The sequence below is a fragment of the Antedon bifida genome, chromosome 7 (assembly GCF_963402885.1).
Source record: "Antedon bifida chromosome 7, ecAntBifi1.1, whole genome shotgun sequence".
NCBI classification, from domain to species: Eukaryota; Metazoa; Echinodermata; class Crinoidea; order Comatulida; family Antedonidae; genus Antedon; species Antedon bifida.
The window spans coordinates 5,159,756-5,174,501 of record NC_136232.1 but is presented as its reverse complement, the minus strand read 5'-3'; the positions used below and the strand labels follow the sequence as shown (position 1 = coordinate 5,174,501).

The following is a 14,746-nucleotide window of genomic DNA, read 5'->3' as shown; positions in this document are numbered from 1 at the left end:
TGGTTTTCTGGGAATAATCGATTTATATTGTATTTCACTTGGTTCGTATATTCTAATCTAGGCCTGACTTATAAAAGCTATCTAATTATGGAAATTATTTTAAATGACGTCATAAACTGTTAAGCCTTGTAATCTAAGTAAATTGCTATTTATATTTGGTTAATCGCCGGAGTTTAATTATCATCTTATATTATGATTTATGAGTATTGTGATAGGAAGCAGCAGAATTTGTGACGCATTTATCACAATAATAGTTGTATTGGAATGATCTTTCCAAATCATACGTAACCATCGTAACGAGTAAACAATTACCATCCTCACTTCAATATTTATGTGCACAGCAAAAATATAAAAAAAAACACTATCAAATGTTGATTATTAGATTTGAGATTCAAGATTAATTTTGGTGACGTCATAATGCTCAAAGTTGGCGTTTGATTTCTCCCCCGAGAGTTTAAACACATAATAATAGCCGTAATGAAGCAAACAAAAGCTGGCATTATGTTTAGACCTCAGCTGTTTTCTCATTTGTATTGTTTTGTTCCTGATCCTTTTCATCTCTGTCTGGTTCGTCGAAGCCTTCATTTCCAACAGTCGATTGCCAAAGAGGCTGCTTGTCATCTTCGACGAAGACGAATTGTTGTTGTTGTTACGTCATCATCGCATGGTAGATCTGTCATGTTGACACAAACCGATTCATTATAAAACTCAGTTACCTAGTACCTTAAGAAATAGAAGTTGAAAAAATGGTTATTATTTAAAGAGAAAGAAAGAAACACCGCTGTTGTTTTAATACACTTCTGAATGTATTAGTGTTCATATCAATGTTTCGTGGTGTATATTTCTGTGATTTTAGTACATTTTGTTTTGATTATTTTGTATATATAAGTCGTAGCTTTAACCAGCTCACGAGAACTCGGAAATAAGCAAGGCCAAATACGTTCCATCTTCCGATGCTGATCTGAAATTAAATGTTCTATAACTACAGCACTACGGTACATCAATCAATTTACAGTACTGTATGTTGAAAAATAAGTGGATAGAATGGCTATGGGACGTCAAAGGAAACAAAACTACCATCTATCAAATAGCTGCAAAACACTACATGATATAAAGGAGACATGGTTGGCTGTGGAATGGTAAAAAAATGTGTTGTACGACGGTTACATAGCTATACTATCAACTAGTACGGTAATGAAGGAATTAGAATGGCAGAGAGATAGCGCCATGAACACATTTAATTTGGTGGAGAATTGCGTTGTTATTAGCAAAGATGCTGATTAGTAAACGTACCGAAACAATATTAAAATTGACTGAGTAAAAACATTTGAGAAGACTAGACATGAAGGTTTTTTAGGAAACTTTTCTACAACAAGCTAAAATAGTATGCGGAATAAGACTTCGTATAAGGACAGCTAACAGACAGTGATGGCAGCAGAAAGACAAGATTAAACTATGGCAGCACAAGGTCACTAAGGATTCCGGGATGAACTACATAGGCTAGGCACTGAACCCAGCTCATGCTTTATTCACCTGTTAGGCCCATTGGTATAGCAGCGCCGCATACAGCGACTGTCCCTGACTGACCTTTCATATTGTAGCGGTTTGCCGGTCTCTGGATGACGTTCGGCAACCTGATGTCCGGTTTGGGTGCCCCCTTTACCACATTGCGTTCATTCAATTGGCATAGTTTAGTGGCGATGTCATTGCCGATTAGGTTGTTGAAGACACATTCCAAGTACGGCTGAGTTTTTAGAACTTCGAGTAGCCCTTCTCTCGGCCAGATGATATAGCGGCAGTATGAGGATGCAGTCATTGTTACCTATTTAGAGTGAAAGATCGAAACATTATTTCACTGAAAAACCGCTGTAATTTCCGAGAGAAACAATGAAAATGTTGTATCATGCAATGGAGTGGGGGTCTGGTGGTAGAAACCTTTCCTAGTATTGGGAGTAAAGTCAAAATCTGTAATCGTAAAAAAAGTCGTAGCAACCGGAACTCCAACTCGGGTCTTCTCCTTGTTATATGCAGACTCCCTACCATTAAATTACAGTTGGCCCCCGCCACCACTTTCACATGAATTAATTATTATGTATCAAAAATCATACTTGCGAATCATGAACATAAAAACGAAATGTGAATTGATTAAATCTATAAAATCACGTTTAGCATTGGAAATACAATGTTTAACATTTTGATTTCGAATCATTTACATAGTTATCAACCGATCGATATGACAGAATATGCAATATACATAGTGCACGAAAAAGGGCCTTGCCATTTACATATGAATGCATTTCTTTTTATTTTAAACCGTTAACGTTCAAACAACATTTTTATTAAGAAAAGTAAACATTAGTGTGTTTAAACATTGAAAGTTAACGAGTGATCGTTAATGCGTTTTGTGGTTCAGGTCATTAACGTTCGAAATTCAGTAAAAGTAGTATAAAGGTGATCGCGTCACTACAAAAAGCGTCCAAACCAAATAAAAGCAGACTAAGCCTGCGAACAAAAAACATTTCTAACCTGGAAGACGTCACTTTCACCCGAGTAAGATTCCCACTCGGGCGAGTCAAGGAATTCGCTCTCCTGAATATGATGAAGGAATTGTCCCTGGTGGAATACTTTCACCCTAGAGTGTAAAAGTAATTGTTGTTATGATTGTTAAGCTTGGTTCCCACTAGAGACGCAAAGCAAGGACGTAGGCGCAACGCAAGTGAGTTGACCAATGATAAGCGCCAGTTCGAATAATCCATCGCTTGTGATTGGTCAAATCACTTACGTTGCTGCGTCTCTATAGTGGGAACCAAGCATAATTAAACCCGAATACAGTAGAACCTGTTCCTTGAGACACCACTATTCAGAAGACACTTTTATGGATCCAAAAGATGTCCCCTTAATAGAGGTTCTACTGTATAAATATAAGAAATATTTCATTATTCGTTTCTAACTTGCTACATATTAAAATGCCAAGATTGGAAAAACCTGTATATCTTAACCATAAATCATTTTAAAGGGAATTTGAAAAGACAGTTAAAATAAGTAATTGATTAGATTATTCGAATAATTAATTTATTGCTTGAGTAATACGAATTACTTTGAATAAACATTTGAATCATAATGATTACTTAAATAATTACTTAAATGACTTAATAATATAAGCATTACTTTAATACTATAAATTTTTTACTTTAACAATAATAATGATGGTACTCAATTAATTACTTATAAAGAATGATAATTAAAAATAATTTATTTTGGTTTCGAAATTCTACATAAATCCTGATTAACGGTTGAATTAATGTGTGTCGATTTCCACGCATGAAGCGCATTAAGCATTCAGATTTCATGACGTCACATAAATGCTTTTCTTCGAGTCAATGACATTAAACACAACAAGCTTAACATTAATTAAAAATGACCTACTTATGATGAAATAAAACATACCAATCCCCGTGTGACCAATTTGATCAAAATACGGTTTTTATATCCATTGGAATTTTGATTTTTTGAATATTTTGGTGCTTTTAAATTATATGTTGAATTTATAATGGCCAATTACAAGATAACAAGAAAATCAATAGATAACATTCCATTATAAACATCTGCATTAACGAATCGTGCCAGAGTGCCATACAAATCTAAACTTTTGTAATAAACTTAAATTATAAAATATGGCCACAGATAATTATTATCATTTACAAATTACAATTCTTTTTTCCTCTTAAAAGTTTTGAACGAACAAACGGGTGGTGTCCCCTTGTGTTGGTTCCTTTAAGGGACACTGAAAATGTCCCTGAGTGTGTTTGGCGCCGAGTATATTACTTCTTTCGTTTCAAGGGAAAATGTCTTTTTAATACGGTATCTCCTGAGAGGTTTGGCGTAAGTATATTACCATTCGTTGTTTCACGGGAAAATGTCCCTTTAATAGAGGTGTCTCCAGAATAGAGTTTGGCGTAGGGTTAAAACATTTATTTCATTTATATGTAATTTACTTTCTATGGACCAGAGTTTCCGAAATAAAAGATTGAATGAATGAATAAATGAATGAATGAATAACATATTGACCCTCGTTTGTTTCAGGGAAAATGCTCTTTTAATATAGGTGTGTCTCCTGATATAGGCGTAGTGACGTAGTGTTTTCGTAGTAGTCATTCGTTTCACGGAAAGGTATCGGTATGCCGGCCCTGGGGTGTCCCCTTAATATAGGATGGATTCTACTGCATTAGTTTAATGTTAGAATTAATTCAACTTACTTTCCATAAATGATCATTCCTAGTCGGTTACTTCCCGTTCGTTTCTCCGTCGCGTAATGTTCTCCAATTTTAAGAGAGTAAATCTTTCCAATCCTGCAAAGCTGTTGAAATATATGCATAGGGATGTTGAACGGTTTGAAGACACGTACGTAGAGATCCTTTTCCTCCTGCGTTAGCTTGACTGGCCGAATGAAGTAGCCCGCGCAAGCCGCATGGCACATATTCAAAATAGTTAATGTAAGGCACCACATAAAGATATCAAAGGCACAGACGTATATCCAGCCCCAGGCGCCCATTAAGAGGAACCCCAACGAGATGAGGATGTGCATGACGAAGACGGCAGCGTATCCAGATACAGGGGCACAGTAGCCTAGAAGGAAGAGTAGTTGAGAAAGCTGGAAAAGTCCTCCGTGCAAGGAACGCCATGAAGAACACACTTCACCATCTGGTGCGTTGGTGGTATTCGTTGGGTCCAAGAGGTACTCGGTTGTCAAATAGTTATCGCCCATTTTTGTTTCAAACAATCTTTTACCAGAAGTGTGTTATCTTCTTCGGTCCTGCAATTGAATAATTAACATAATTTATATTCATTACAACACCACATTCACCAACAATGTCAAACAATTGAATCATGTGAAATTTGTGTATACTATCTACACAACACAATAATGGCTATTTTGGAGTTACTTTAGGAAAATGACATAGATAAAGATGTCCTATAAATACTCAATACAACTTTTGATCTTTCCAGACGTCAAAGGAAGTTGGGACTATAAGCTTTATGATAAATGTCAGAGGAAATCAATATGAGGATTCTAATTCTGTCTTAAATTTGGTAATAGTACACGAATTTAAATTGCCTTAATCGACCGTATTTATATATGATGGTTTACACAGCTTTTTATATCGATGTCACTCATATACCTCTAGTTTTTACTCTAGTGTTTTCGGTTATTGTGTCTTCGGGTTATAGTCATATTCATTTTACGAAATTGCTTCATCACCCATATTCACCGAATCCGTAAAATAGAAAATATTTATTAAAAATATAAATGTTGATACTGGAATTACTATACCATGGGACGGGTTAAAAGCCTTCGGGGACACAAACTTTTTAAAAACAGAGTATTATAGTATAGACATATGGCAGGCCATAATACACACATTTGTATGGAGGTGAGGGCTAGTAACTGTGATGATTACGATGAAATTACCGATATAACTATACAAATGATAGATAACTTTTCTCATATTAAAACTCGTTTTTTTTCAAAGGCAAAAAAATGTAATGTCGATATTTTTCAATATCTTACTAATATGCATTTGAAATGACAAGTCCTGAATAATAAATAATTTGACATTCAGAAATTACTCTTTATCGAGTGTAATATATGGCGAGAGGATAAGGCAACGCGATATAATAGATGACGCGTTGAGGAACGCGTTGGGGATTCTTTATCGAGTGTAATGTATGTCGAGAGGATAAGGCAATGATGACGCTTTGAGGAACGCGTTGGGGATTAACGTGACGATTATCACTAATGAATGCGTCCCCATGTTTTCTTACATACTACTGTGTATTAGGCCTACTGTACAATATGTTGACTATAACATCAACTTATCAATACGTATTAATTTGATTTTTTAATTAATCCGTGATAAAATATATTATCAGTAGGCCCATGGAGGTATTTATACCTAAAGCCCAAAGTTAAATTTGAAAATATTGAGAACTTCTCATGTTTGAATATTATGCTAGAACCGTCGTCTTCTGCAAACCCTTTTAAACAAATCAAATTTTACGTTTAAGTTTCAATAATCATGTACTTTCATAAAACCATTAGGCCTACTACCACTTAGTGCACTACTTTGTTATGGTGTTTACACGGCACGCCAATGGATCGAAATAAATGAATGTAATTATCATATCCAGGCAATTGAAAATTCCGTTGGCTGTTCCAATTCTCAATAGATGTTCCAATTCTCAATACAGATAGTACGTTTATAGCTCACCAACTCCCACTCACGGATGACTAACTAAGAAACAAAGATAATAATTCAAGCAATATTCATATGGCATATGAATAAATGGATTAGATATATAGTATTTGCATATAGTGAAAGTTTTTTTTTTCATTGTAATTGAAAAAGGCATAGGCCTACTCATAAAAAAGTGTTGTCAGCTTTTAATGGTCAGTGATAGGAGTTTTATGTCTGCGTTCACGCAATGATTAGAGAGCCACCGATTTATTACGACGAACTGGCCTGCGATCTACACATATTGTGTTGGTCTTCGCCTGGACCTAACAACTGTCAAAGAATCGAGCAAGCAACGTCACTTCCTAGTCCTCGCATGCGTACAACCATAACATGTCGTAACTACGTCCGAAGTCGTCGCAAATTGTGTTTTCATTGATTTATTTTGTATTTAAGACAGGACCACAATGCAAAACAGGTTTTCTTATATCTGATTGTGTAATCATGTATAAAGATGTTGTTAAATAAATAAATAAAATCGAAAGCTCCCTTTATAGGACCTACCACAGTACAAAGCAATGGATGCGCATGGATTAAGTTTGTGTTGTGATAGCTTCTGTGACCACATAAAATGTACAAACGTTGCTATATACATTACGTCACCAGTTCTAATTCAAGAGAGTGTTACAGAGAATCGGACGAACATATTGTGACGGAATGTCCTGATTTAGATTAGTGTGTTCCATCTTTCCTCTTTTTGCTAACTTTCAATTAGGCCTACATCAAATTATACAAACAAACACAAGCTGTTTTATGGCACTAATGTATAAAGCAGACGGTAGCTCACTATTATTACCTATGATAGATTAATTTTTACAGACAATACAGAAAACGCAACATACTTAGCTGTCATTGCAATATAAGAACGAAATGATTTAGTAGAATTGCGTTTTTTTTGTTTACTGTAAGTGTTACTCGCACGTATACTTAGCGAACGAACAGTCAACTGTCAAAGTAGAAGTAAAACACCCAGAATAAGACGCAAATGAAACGTGGGTGGATTTGACGTGATATCATCCGACCCTTTAAAGTTTAAATTGAAATTGCTTTGAACATTCATGAATACTAATTCCCCTATTTCCATACGAACACAAATTACTACAGTAGGCTGCCTGGGGGTTTCCTCTTTATTGGGTTTAACTCGCCCCATTTTACCTCATAAAACCACATAGACAGGCAATGTTGCTGTGGAAAGAACAGTTTCAAATAGACCTAAATTCTTATACAGTTATATATTTTTACTGGAACAAGGAACATACGTTAACTTCAACATAATTTCTAGCTACGTCCTTTTACATCCATTATGATAAGTAGGCCTTGTAAGTACACACAGTGTCGCCTGGTGATTTATCACAACAGTCGCTGTAGTAAAGAATATTGATATTTCTATCAACAATCTACTTTGCAATTCACTTCTTATCTGAAACCATGCTAAAAACAAAGTAGAAACTTACTGTCTGCAGATGTCGCCCGTCCGTCCGTCTTGTATAAAACGCCAATATTTAACTAAATGGTCACATGTGTTGCGTTCATTGACGTTTCATAAACAAGTGCCATATTACGTTCATGTTCATAGTTTAAATGATAGGCTTTCAAAGCTGTGTCTAGTTTTTATATGTTTTTCTATTGAATTCATATAAAGTAGGCCTAGACCAATCTACGTACTTCCCATCCCACGACGAAGCCAAAGACAAAGGTTTAATTTACTCTTGAGGCCTCGCATCTCATTAGGCCACAATACAAACCATATTGATACAATTAATTACAAGTCATGTGTTTTACAGTATAATCTAGTATCATCATTTTATTTATGATTTGAACACAAACATTGAGATTGTAATACGACACCTGTCGCCTGTCATGATGATAACAACACCCTACGGCATAATTAACGAGTGATACTATATAATATTCTTTTGATACACACACGCACAAAGTCTATTCATGGGCAAATTGGGGAATACTATAGGCGATGCAGGCCTATTATGTAATACCGTAAAAAAATCATTTATCGATGCCTTATATAGCTAATTGATTGGGAGTTTACATTCAGATTTTACTCGAAACTTACACGCAAGTACCTCGCGTGTTATGGTTAAGTATTTAAAAATATTAATAGTTACAGTACTATGTATCCAATATCGAGTAATGAAACAATAAGTATTCTAATTTTTGTTTAAATTACTAAATTATTTTACACAGCATAAATCGTTGGCATAAAGCCTATCGCACGCGCGCACTCGCGTTGTAAACTTAGCTGTAGGCCTATAAGGGTAAGCATTGAATTACAGAAACAAGCGCGATTTGTTCTTTGAACCTAATGCTAATAAATTGAATATGGAATATACTCATGCAAGTAATAATTGACATACTAATAATACCACAAATTAGCAATGATGGGATTTTGTTCCCTATCAATCTTACCTGACGTTTGGTATTGGTTCAATCGTCTGCCAAAAGTGCGCCGAACATCGACACACGCCGCTGTTGATCGTCAGCTAATGACGTGTAACGTAATTTTGCGTCTCACCTAGATAGATAGCGCGTTTCTCTAGCCTTGACTGCAGCAATGCGTAAAAAGCTTTCAAACAGTGAAACGATATAGGTAACGAAAGACAGCTATGCTAGCTATGCTTTTCTGTTGAGATTCTCTTTTGGTATCCACGGTATTTCACCAACGGGGGCCCAGAGAGGTCAACCAATAGAAGTTGTCGATGAATATAAGGCTTGCTTTTCACACGACGATCAGCTGCAGATACAATAATAATCTATATAGAAATCTGCTTGTTGACGCTCTTTGAACGCACTCCTTTTATCCCTGGACAGACAAATATGTTATAAATAAAAACGCACGTAATGCTGTCTTTGCCACCATGTGAACAGTGAATTGTCCAAATCATAAGCTGTTGAATTTATATTGACATAATGAGGGACTCAATATAAAATTGTTGAACCAATTTACTCACGGTCTAATAATTAATTATAGACCTATTAATTATAGACCTAGGGGTTGACGATTGCGAGTGTTGGCATGATGGATTAATGTATAGCCTTTTTAATATTCTTATCTTATATTTACCGTGTGAACAGACGTTAAATGAACGACTACTCTCCGTCCAAAAGATAAATTGACATTATTAAAGCTTGGTTCCCACACGCAAGGGCGTAAGCGCGCGCCGTATGCAATTTGACGAATGAAAAGCGAAAGTTCGAATAATTCATCGCTTGTGATTGGTCAAATCACTCTTACCGTTGCGCTGCGGTATAGTGGGAACCAAGCATTAACGTTGTGCCTACGTCATCGATGTGCTGGGTCCAAGCTTCCGACGAGTAGGCCTATCCTTCAATCGCAACCACGAGACAAAATTGTATTTTAATGGCACGATCAAAACTTCCCAAAGACGACTGGTCCCAAAAAATAAATTTTTATAATTAACAAGTTTCTCAATGTCGGTATTGGGGGTTGATTATTAATATTGGAGGCGATATTATGGTCTTAAAATGGAAGTCAATTGAACGGAAAATAACTTGAATATTACTTAGAGGGCGCTCTATGCTAAAAAAGTACAATCAGAAAGTTATAACTGAGAATACCAAGAAAAAACATATTTGGATTTAATTTTCTTTTATTTCCGAGGGAGAAGCGTATAATTTACAGTACACACATTTCCAATACAAGAAATGAAAACGTTAAAATGGCAGTAAAAGTGTACTTAAATACCAAATTCGACATCGTCTGAGTGTCCTGGGGACTTATCCGCGGTTAGTAAGGGCGCCAGTACAATCAAAAGTGCTCTTAAGAAGGCGGGGGTCCCAGGAAGGATGATATACGTTCACGAAAACCGGAGCAAAAGCTTCAGTTTCAAACTTTTCGGGAATTCTCTCTATTCAGATGACCGGGAAGGGGATGATTCTAGTGAAGAGGAGGATTCTGTGGGGTCCGCTGAAGAGTATGCGCGGCTCTCCGGTACAAGACTGTCCCCATGGAGAGGAGGAAAAGAGTATAGCGGGAGCAAAGTGTATGTGGCTCCGGGTTTTCGAGGGGGATATCCTGGTCCACGTCCCCAGAGGGAATCTCAACGGAAAGAAGTTGGTGCAGGCCAACAATGGGCAAATAGGGGGATGGTCACCCATCCATAGGGTGGAAATAGATCGGGGAATGAGGTCTCCGGAGAAAGGACGTCAGACTGTCCCGAATATCATCCAAGGGATGAGGGACCGAGACCCTCACGTACATGTAGGCCTACCCAGGAAGCGGTTTGGACTTCGGGCCAATGAATGAATGGCCTAAACATACCAACCGTCTGCGGGGCGCCTGGATCTAGTACGCGTGACGTATGGACATCTGGGACATGCACAGAAACCAGAAATCGGGCCAGTTTAGTCACGGAATTTGCCGTGGTGACAAGAATCGACGGCTATAAGCAGGACTATTCATTATGCGGATATTATACATTGGATTTTCCCCAAGCGAGAAAGAAGTACCCAGATAGGTGAGTATCGGTACTTTTACATTATATAGGGTAAATAGGATACTATGTTGAAATATCTGAATCAATATTCAATAGAAATTCTTCGTTATCTTGTTCATTAGGTAATAATAAAGTCTTTACATTTTCTTGCACTTTGAATCGATTGTGGGCAAGTTCTATATCTGCAGCACTTAACCTTTCTCCTCTCTGCATCCTGTACAAATAGCAAGGAAACAAACGCGTACTATCAACAGTTGTAATCTGTATCGACCAATCATATTTCTCATTTGCATACAGGGCTTTGCGGAGAATTGGAGACACAAACGTCAGTGATAAAAATGTACCATTTGGTCGCAACACTCGGCTAATCTGAATAACAAAAAAAAGTGATGTTATTAGTTTTATACTATACTTGAGTGAACTTGAATGTACTTAAGGAACCATTATTATAGCTGTTCTTATGATGGGGATGACCATAACATGTTTTATCATATCTTAGAGAGAGACACATTCATTCATTCAAACAATAAAAAATATTATTGAAGAACTTGTGTTTTTCCCATAAGCAAAAAAACAACTGTAAAAAATTAGCCTACTTCTGAAAGGACTTCATCCACTTCTTCCCGGCATTCTTGTGACACCGTCCACGCACTCTTTTCAGACGTCATCAGAGCATCAATGGCAGCTTTATCAATTACGACATCAAATGAGTCTGCAGGAAAGTCTAACGTTTTCATGTTCATGACTTGCCATGTCATGTTCGTGCAGTCCTTGCAACGTTCCTTCATCTTCTCAATGCAAACCTCAGAAAAATCGATGTTGACAATGTTCTTAAAACCGTCACTGTATAGGTCTTCACTAAACGTACTGTTTCCACAACCTTAACAAAAATAAAAAATCATAAATTCATTGAAATACGACATATAGACGTTAACATTGTATACCTATTCAATCATCTTTTATTGGTCTATGCATATAAAACTAAATTAGATTTATCAGCTCCGTTATTATCGCTAGAAGTGGTAGGATGAGGACCCAGTTGTTACGACATTATAACAGCAAGCCCAGATTTGAGCAGTGTAATTTCTATTATTTTGAATAATAAAAGGAATCCGTATCTGTATCTGCACTATAGCAGATAAAACAAAAAACGTTAAAAAATGTTACAATAGAAAAGTCACTATCAATCGATTAATTTAAGTGTTATTTTCAATCAAACAACGCCAAAATATAGCACAGAACGTATACTCATTGAGAGGTATGGTATAATGTTATGCCTACTTTTGTTATGAATTAAACATCTATCACTGTCACTATTAATTAGGCTATATTAATCACAGAGACGATCTCCACAAATTAGGTTGAACTGACTTCCACCGCCCACGACCACTGACCAGACGAGGATATTTCCCGTCCTTTAATAACAACATGTGCCTGCTGTGCTTCTCTTCAGTGACTTACCAACAATTAAAATTCTGTCTGATTGTGCAACTTTGTTAACCAAACTTTCTTTAACATCATTGTATGTCATTAACCAATCATATTCTACTTCTTTTGTAAATCTTAAGTTCCAATACTCCTTTGTTTTGAAGTCAGAGTTATTCATTGTTCGATCTTTTGTTTTTGGACTAGACTGTCCACGTGTAACTTGGATTACGTAATAGGTGAGCTATAACAATTCTACCAAATCGGTACCTAATCATTCGCCTCCAATCAACCACTTTTTGATGTTAAGAACTCTCTGCGTACGTTCATTGGTCAATTGCCTATTACTATGGATACGATAACAATATGGCTGAAGTCGAGGTAAGTTGTCTGTTCTTGATTAAATTATAAAAACCATGATATAAATCTAATAATATCGATAATTTCATAGTATCGATACTTCTTATAAGATAATTAAATTATTTTGAAATTAAGTGATGATAAATTATACTAAGATCACAGAAATCCATACGGGAAAACATTGTATTGCTAGGCTGGCCCCTTCCGAACGAACGAACAATCGGCGAGATAATAGGATAGGGTGCTAGTGGCACAGGTTCAGGAGCTAGCCTCCAGAGTAGAGTCGTTTCGCCCCTACCTAGTCGTAGGAGGTGTTGAGTTCTTAAATAAAATAGGGGTTTTTTCACACATTGTTTTGTACCTCTTTGTTATGCCATTATCTAGCCTTGGCTGGGGGGTGTAAGTTATATTATTTCGGCTGTCGTCACAACAGTTCAGTTGTTTCGGCCGTCGGATGCGCCTCACATCACAGTCAGGCTCTAGTCTGCCTACCTACTAGGCCTACTAGACTAGCTAGGCCTAACCTAGAGAGAGGCCTATTAGGTAGTCCTAAATTCATAACTCATTTACTCACCATCGTCTTTATATATTGAGTACAACAAACAAGGTTTTAATTATTATAATATTAACCATCACATTTTTTTTAGGCTTTACTCACCATCACTGATAAAGCCTTTATTATCAAGACCCAGCCTTGTCTAGCTAGATAAAAAATTTGCATACGGTCTACTAATCTCTGCCCGGTACAGTTTTATGATATAAAATGATATCAAGTAGGCCTACATGCTTTGGTCTAGTGGTAAATTGAACTTAAATATATTTTTATTTCCAGAAGCAAGTTAAAATTAGTTAAAATTGTTAAACTGTTCGTTCTAATCTAAATGCTTAAATTGTCAGCTTTAACGCCTCAAAACACTTTGAGACAGACAGGTCTTTAGTTTCTGAATAAAAGTAATCATCTGATCAGTATTTTGACTTAAATAAACTAATTTTTTTTTAGAAATGTTTAAAACATACAATTAAATATTAAAACAACACAATATTAATAAGACAATGTCATTGAATAGGAAGAACCAGTTACGCCCAGCGTTACAATCGACATGGCAGACACTCGGCCAACTACTCATGCACTACTAGATTCAGAACAGACACCAGACATAGAGATAGATATGTCACATGGATTTGATTTATCGACTAGTCGTGCATTGAGTGAAACTAGCATACACGATCTGCAAGCAACATCTTCGGAAATCATGCGACACATAGATTCAGACCCATTTGATGGGGACCAAGTAAGTCAATGTGTTTGGGACAATATTTCTACGATGTATAGGTTGACTGTAAAGTAATAAATAATAATGTTTTTTTTTTCAATTTTGTTAGGGTTACTGTACATGTTTAAAGCACTTATTTTGTATCAATCCTCCTACTGTATTTGTGTATGCTTTATTTTTGATCTTCGAATAAAAATGTTGATGAATGAATAATATATTAATTAATAATCTCACTCCTACAGTAATAATGTCACATACATTGATACTTGCTATTTAGCTTAACCTCAAAATATCTACCTTAACCTTAAACATAAGATCATATGATGGGTAAATAGAACATTTCGTTGATATTCCATAAAAACCTTGTTTCTCCACAAAGCTTAACTTTACTGGAGGACACAAAATCACTTTACAAGTCTTTTTCGTTTTTGTAATTTAACTAAAGTCTGAAGATAGCAGTAATTAAAAGTTGTAGTGTATTTTCTTTCTTGAATCAAAGGTGTAATTGATTTCTTTCTTAAATTTTTCCACAGGCTGAACTTCGATTTTTGCATTCCAAGCCCACATGTTTCATTGTTCTGGGCAAGCCGGGAGCCGGTAAGACAACACTAGCAAACAAGCTAGCCCAGACGTGGCGTTGTCAGCTACTACATGCAACAGACCTAATCCTGATGCACCTTGAGCTTCAGACAGAAATTGGCGTAAAGATGCAGGCGATTCTGCAGAAAGGAGAAGCACTACCTGAAGCCATGGTGGCTAAGATGATTGAGGATAAAATTAATTCACCAGAAGTAGCTCACCATGGTGTGTTTTTTATTGAAGGAGAATTATGGGATTAAAATAAAAATGATTTGATAACATAATATTATACCATATAAACCCACACTCGCTTGAGTATAATTTCACTCCCATGTGCATGCTA

The 14,746-nt window shown here is 36.2% G+C and overlaps 3 protein-coding genes across 6 annotated transcripts in view; 1 reads left to right on the top strand and 2 right to left on the bottom strand.

Annotated features, from left to right (window-relative positions):
• Positions 1-8,981, bottom strand: LOC144847352 (popeye domain-containing protein 3-like). Its single transcript, XM_078703650.1, has 5 exons — positions 8,718-8,981; positions 4,257-4,813; positions 2,527-2,632; positions 1,588-1,822; positions 1-723 (listed from the first exon to the last, which is right to left on the bottom strand). Exons 2-5 carry the CDS (start codon positions 4,763-4,765, stop codon positions 713-715), a joined length of 861 nt encoding a protein of 286 aa, XP_078559776.1. The 5' UTR covers positions 4,766-4,813; positions 8,718-8,981; the 3' UTR covers positions 1-712.
• Positions 8,982-10,141: 1,160 nt separating this feature from the next.
• LOC144847355 (EEF1A lysine methyltransferase 4-like) lies at positions 10,142-12,439 on the bottom strand. Its single transcript, XM_078703653.1, has 3 exons — positions 12,227-12,439; positions 11,362-11,645; positions 10,142-11,134 (listed from the first exon to the last, which is right to left on the bottom strand). Exons 1-3 carry the CDS (start codon positions 12,369-12,371, stop codon positions 10,829-10,831), a joined length of 735 nt encoding a protein of 244 aa, XP_078559779.1. The 5' UTR covers positions 12,372-12,439; the 3' UTR covers positions 10,142-10,828.
• Positions 12,434-14,746, top strand: part of LOC144847334 (adenylate kinase 9-like) — a 28,978-nt gene continuing 26,665 nt past the window's right edge. For all 4 annotated transcript variants that reach the window (XM_078703626.1, XM_078703625.1, XM_078703627.1 and 1 more), the window contains exons 1-3: positions 12,434-12,571; positions 13,618-13,842; positions 14,358-14,628. In XM_078703626.1, the coding sequence (XP_078559752.1) occupies positions 12,557-12,571; positions 13,618-13,842; positions 14,358-14,628 (511 nt within the window). In that variant the 5' untranslated portion in view covers positions 12,434-12,556. The remainder of the gene's footprint in view (positions 12,572-13,617; positions 13,843-14,357; positions 14,629-14,746) is intronic.

Excerpts from the sequence above, each read along its gene's own strand:
- LOC144847352 (XM_078703650.1), bottom strand. The coding sequence starts at position 4,765 with ATGGGCGATAACTATTTGACAACCGAGTACCTCTTGGACCCAACGAAT. Across the intron at positions 2,633-4,256 it reads GGAATGATCATTTATGGAAA|GGTGAAAGTATTCCACCAGG; the intron begins GTAAGTTGAATT and ends TTTACACTCTAG. Across the intron at positions 1,823-2,526 it reads GTGAAAGTGACGTCTTCCAG|GTAACAATGACTGCATCCTC; the intron begins GTTAGAAATGTT and ends CACTCTAAATAG.
- LOC144847355 (XM_078703653.1), bottom strand. The coding sequence starts at position 12,371 with ATGAATAACTCTGACTTCAAAACAAAGGAGTATTGGAACTTAAGATTT. Across the intron at positions 11,646-12,226 it reads AGACAGAATTTTAATTGTTG|GTTGTGGAAACAGTACGTTT; the intron begins GTAAGTCACTGA and ends ATTTTTGTTAAG. Across the intron at positions 11,135-11,361 it reads TGGATGAAGTCCTTTCAGAA|ATTAGCCGAGTGTTGCGACC; the intron begins GTAGGCTAATTT and ends TTTGTTATTCAG.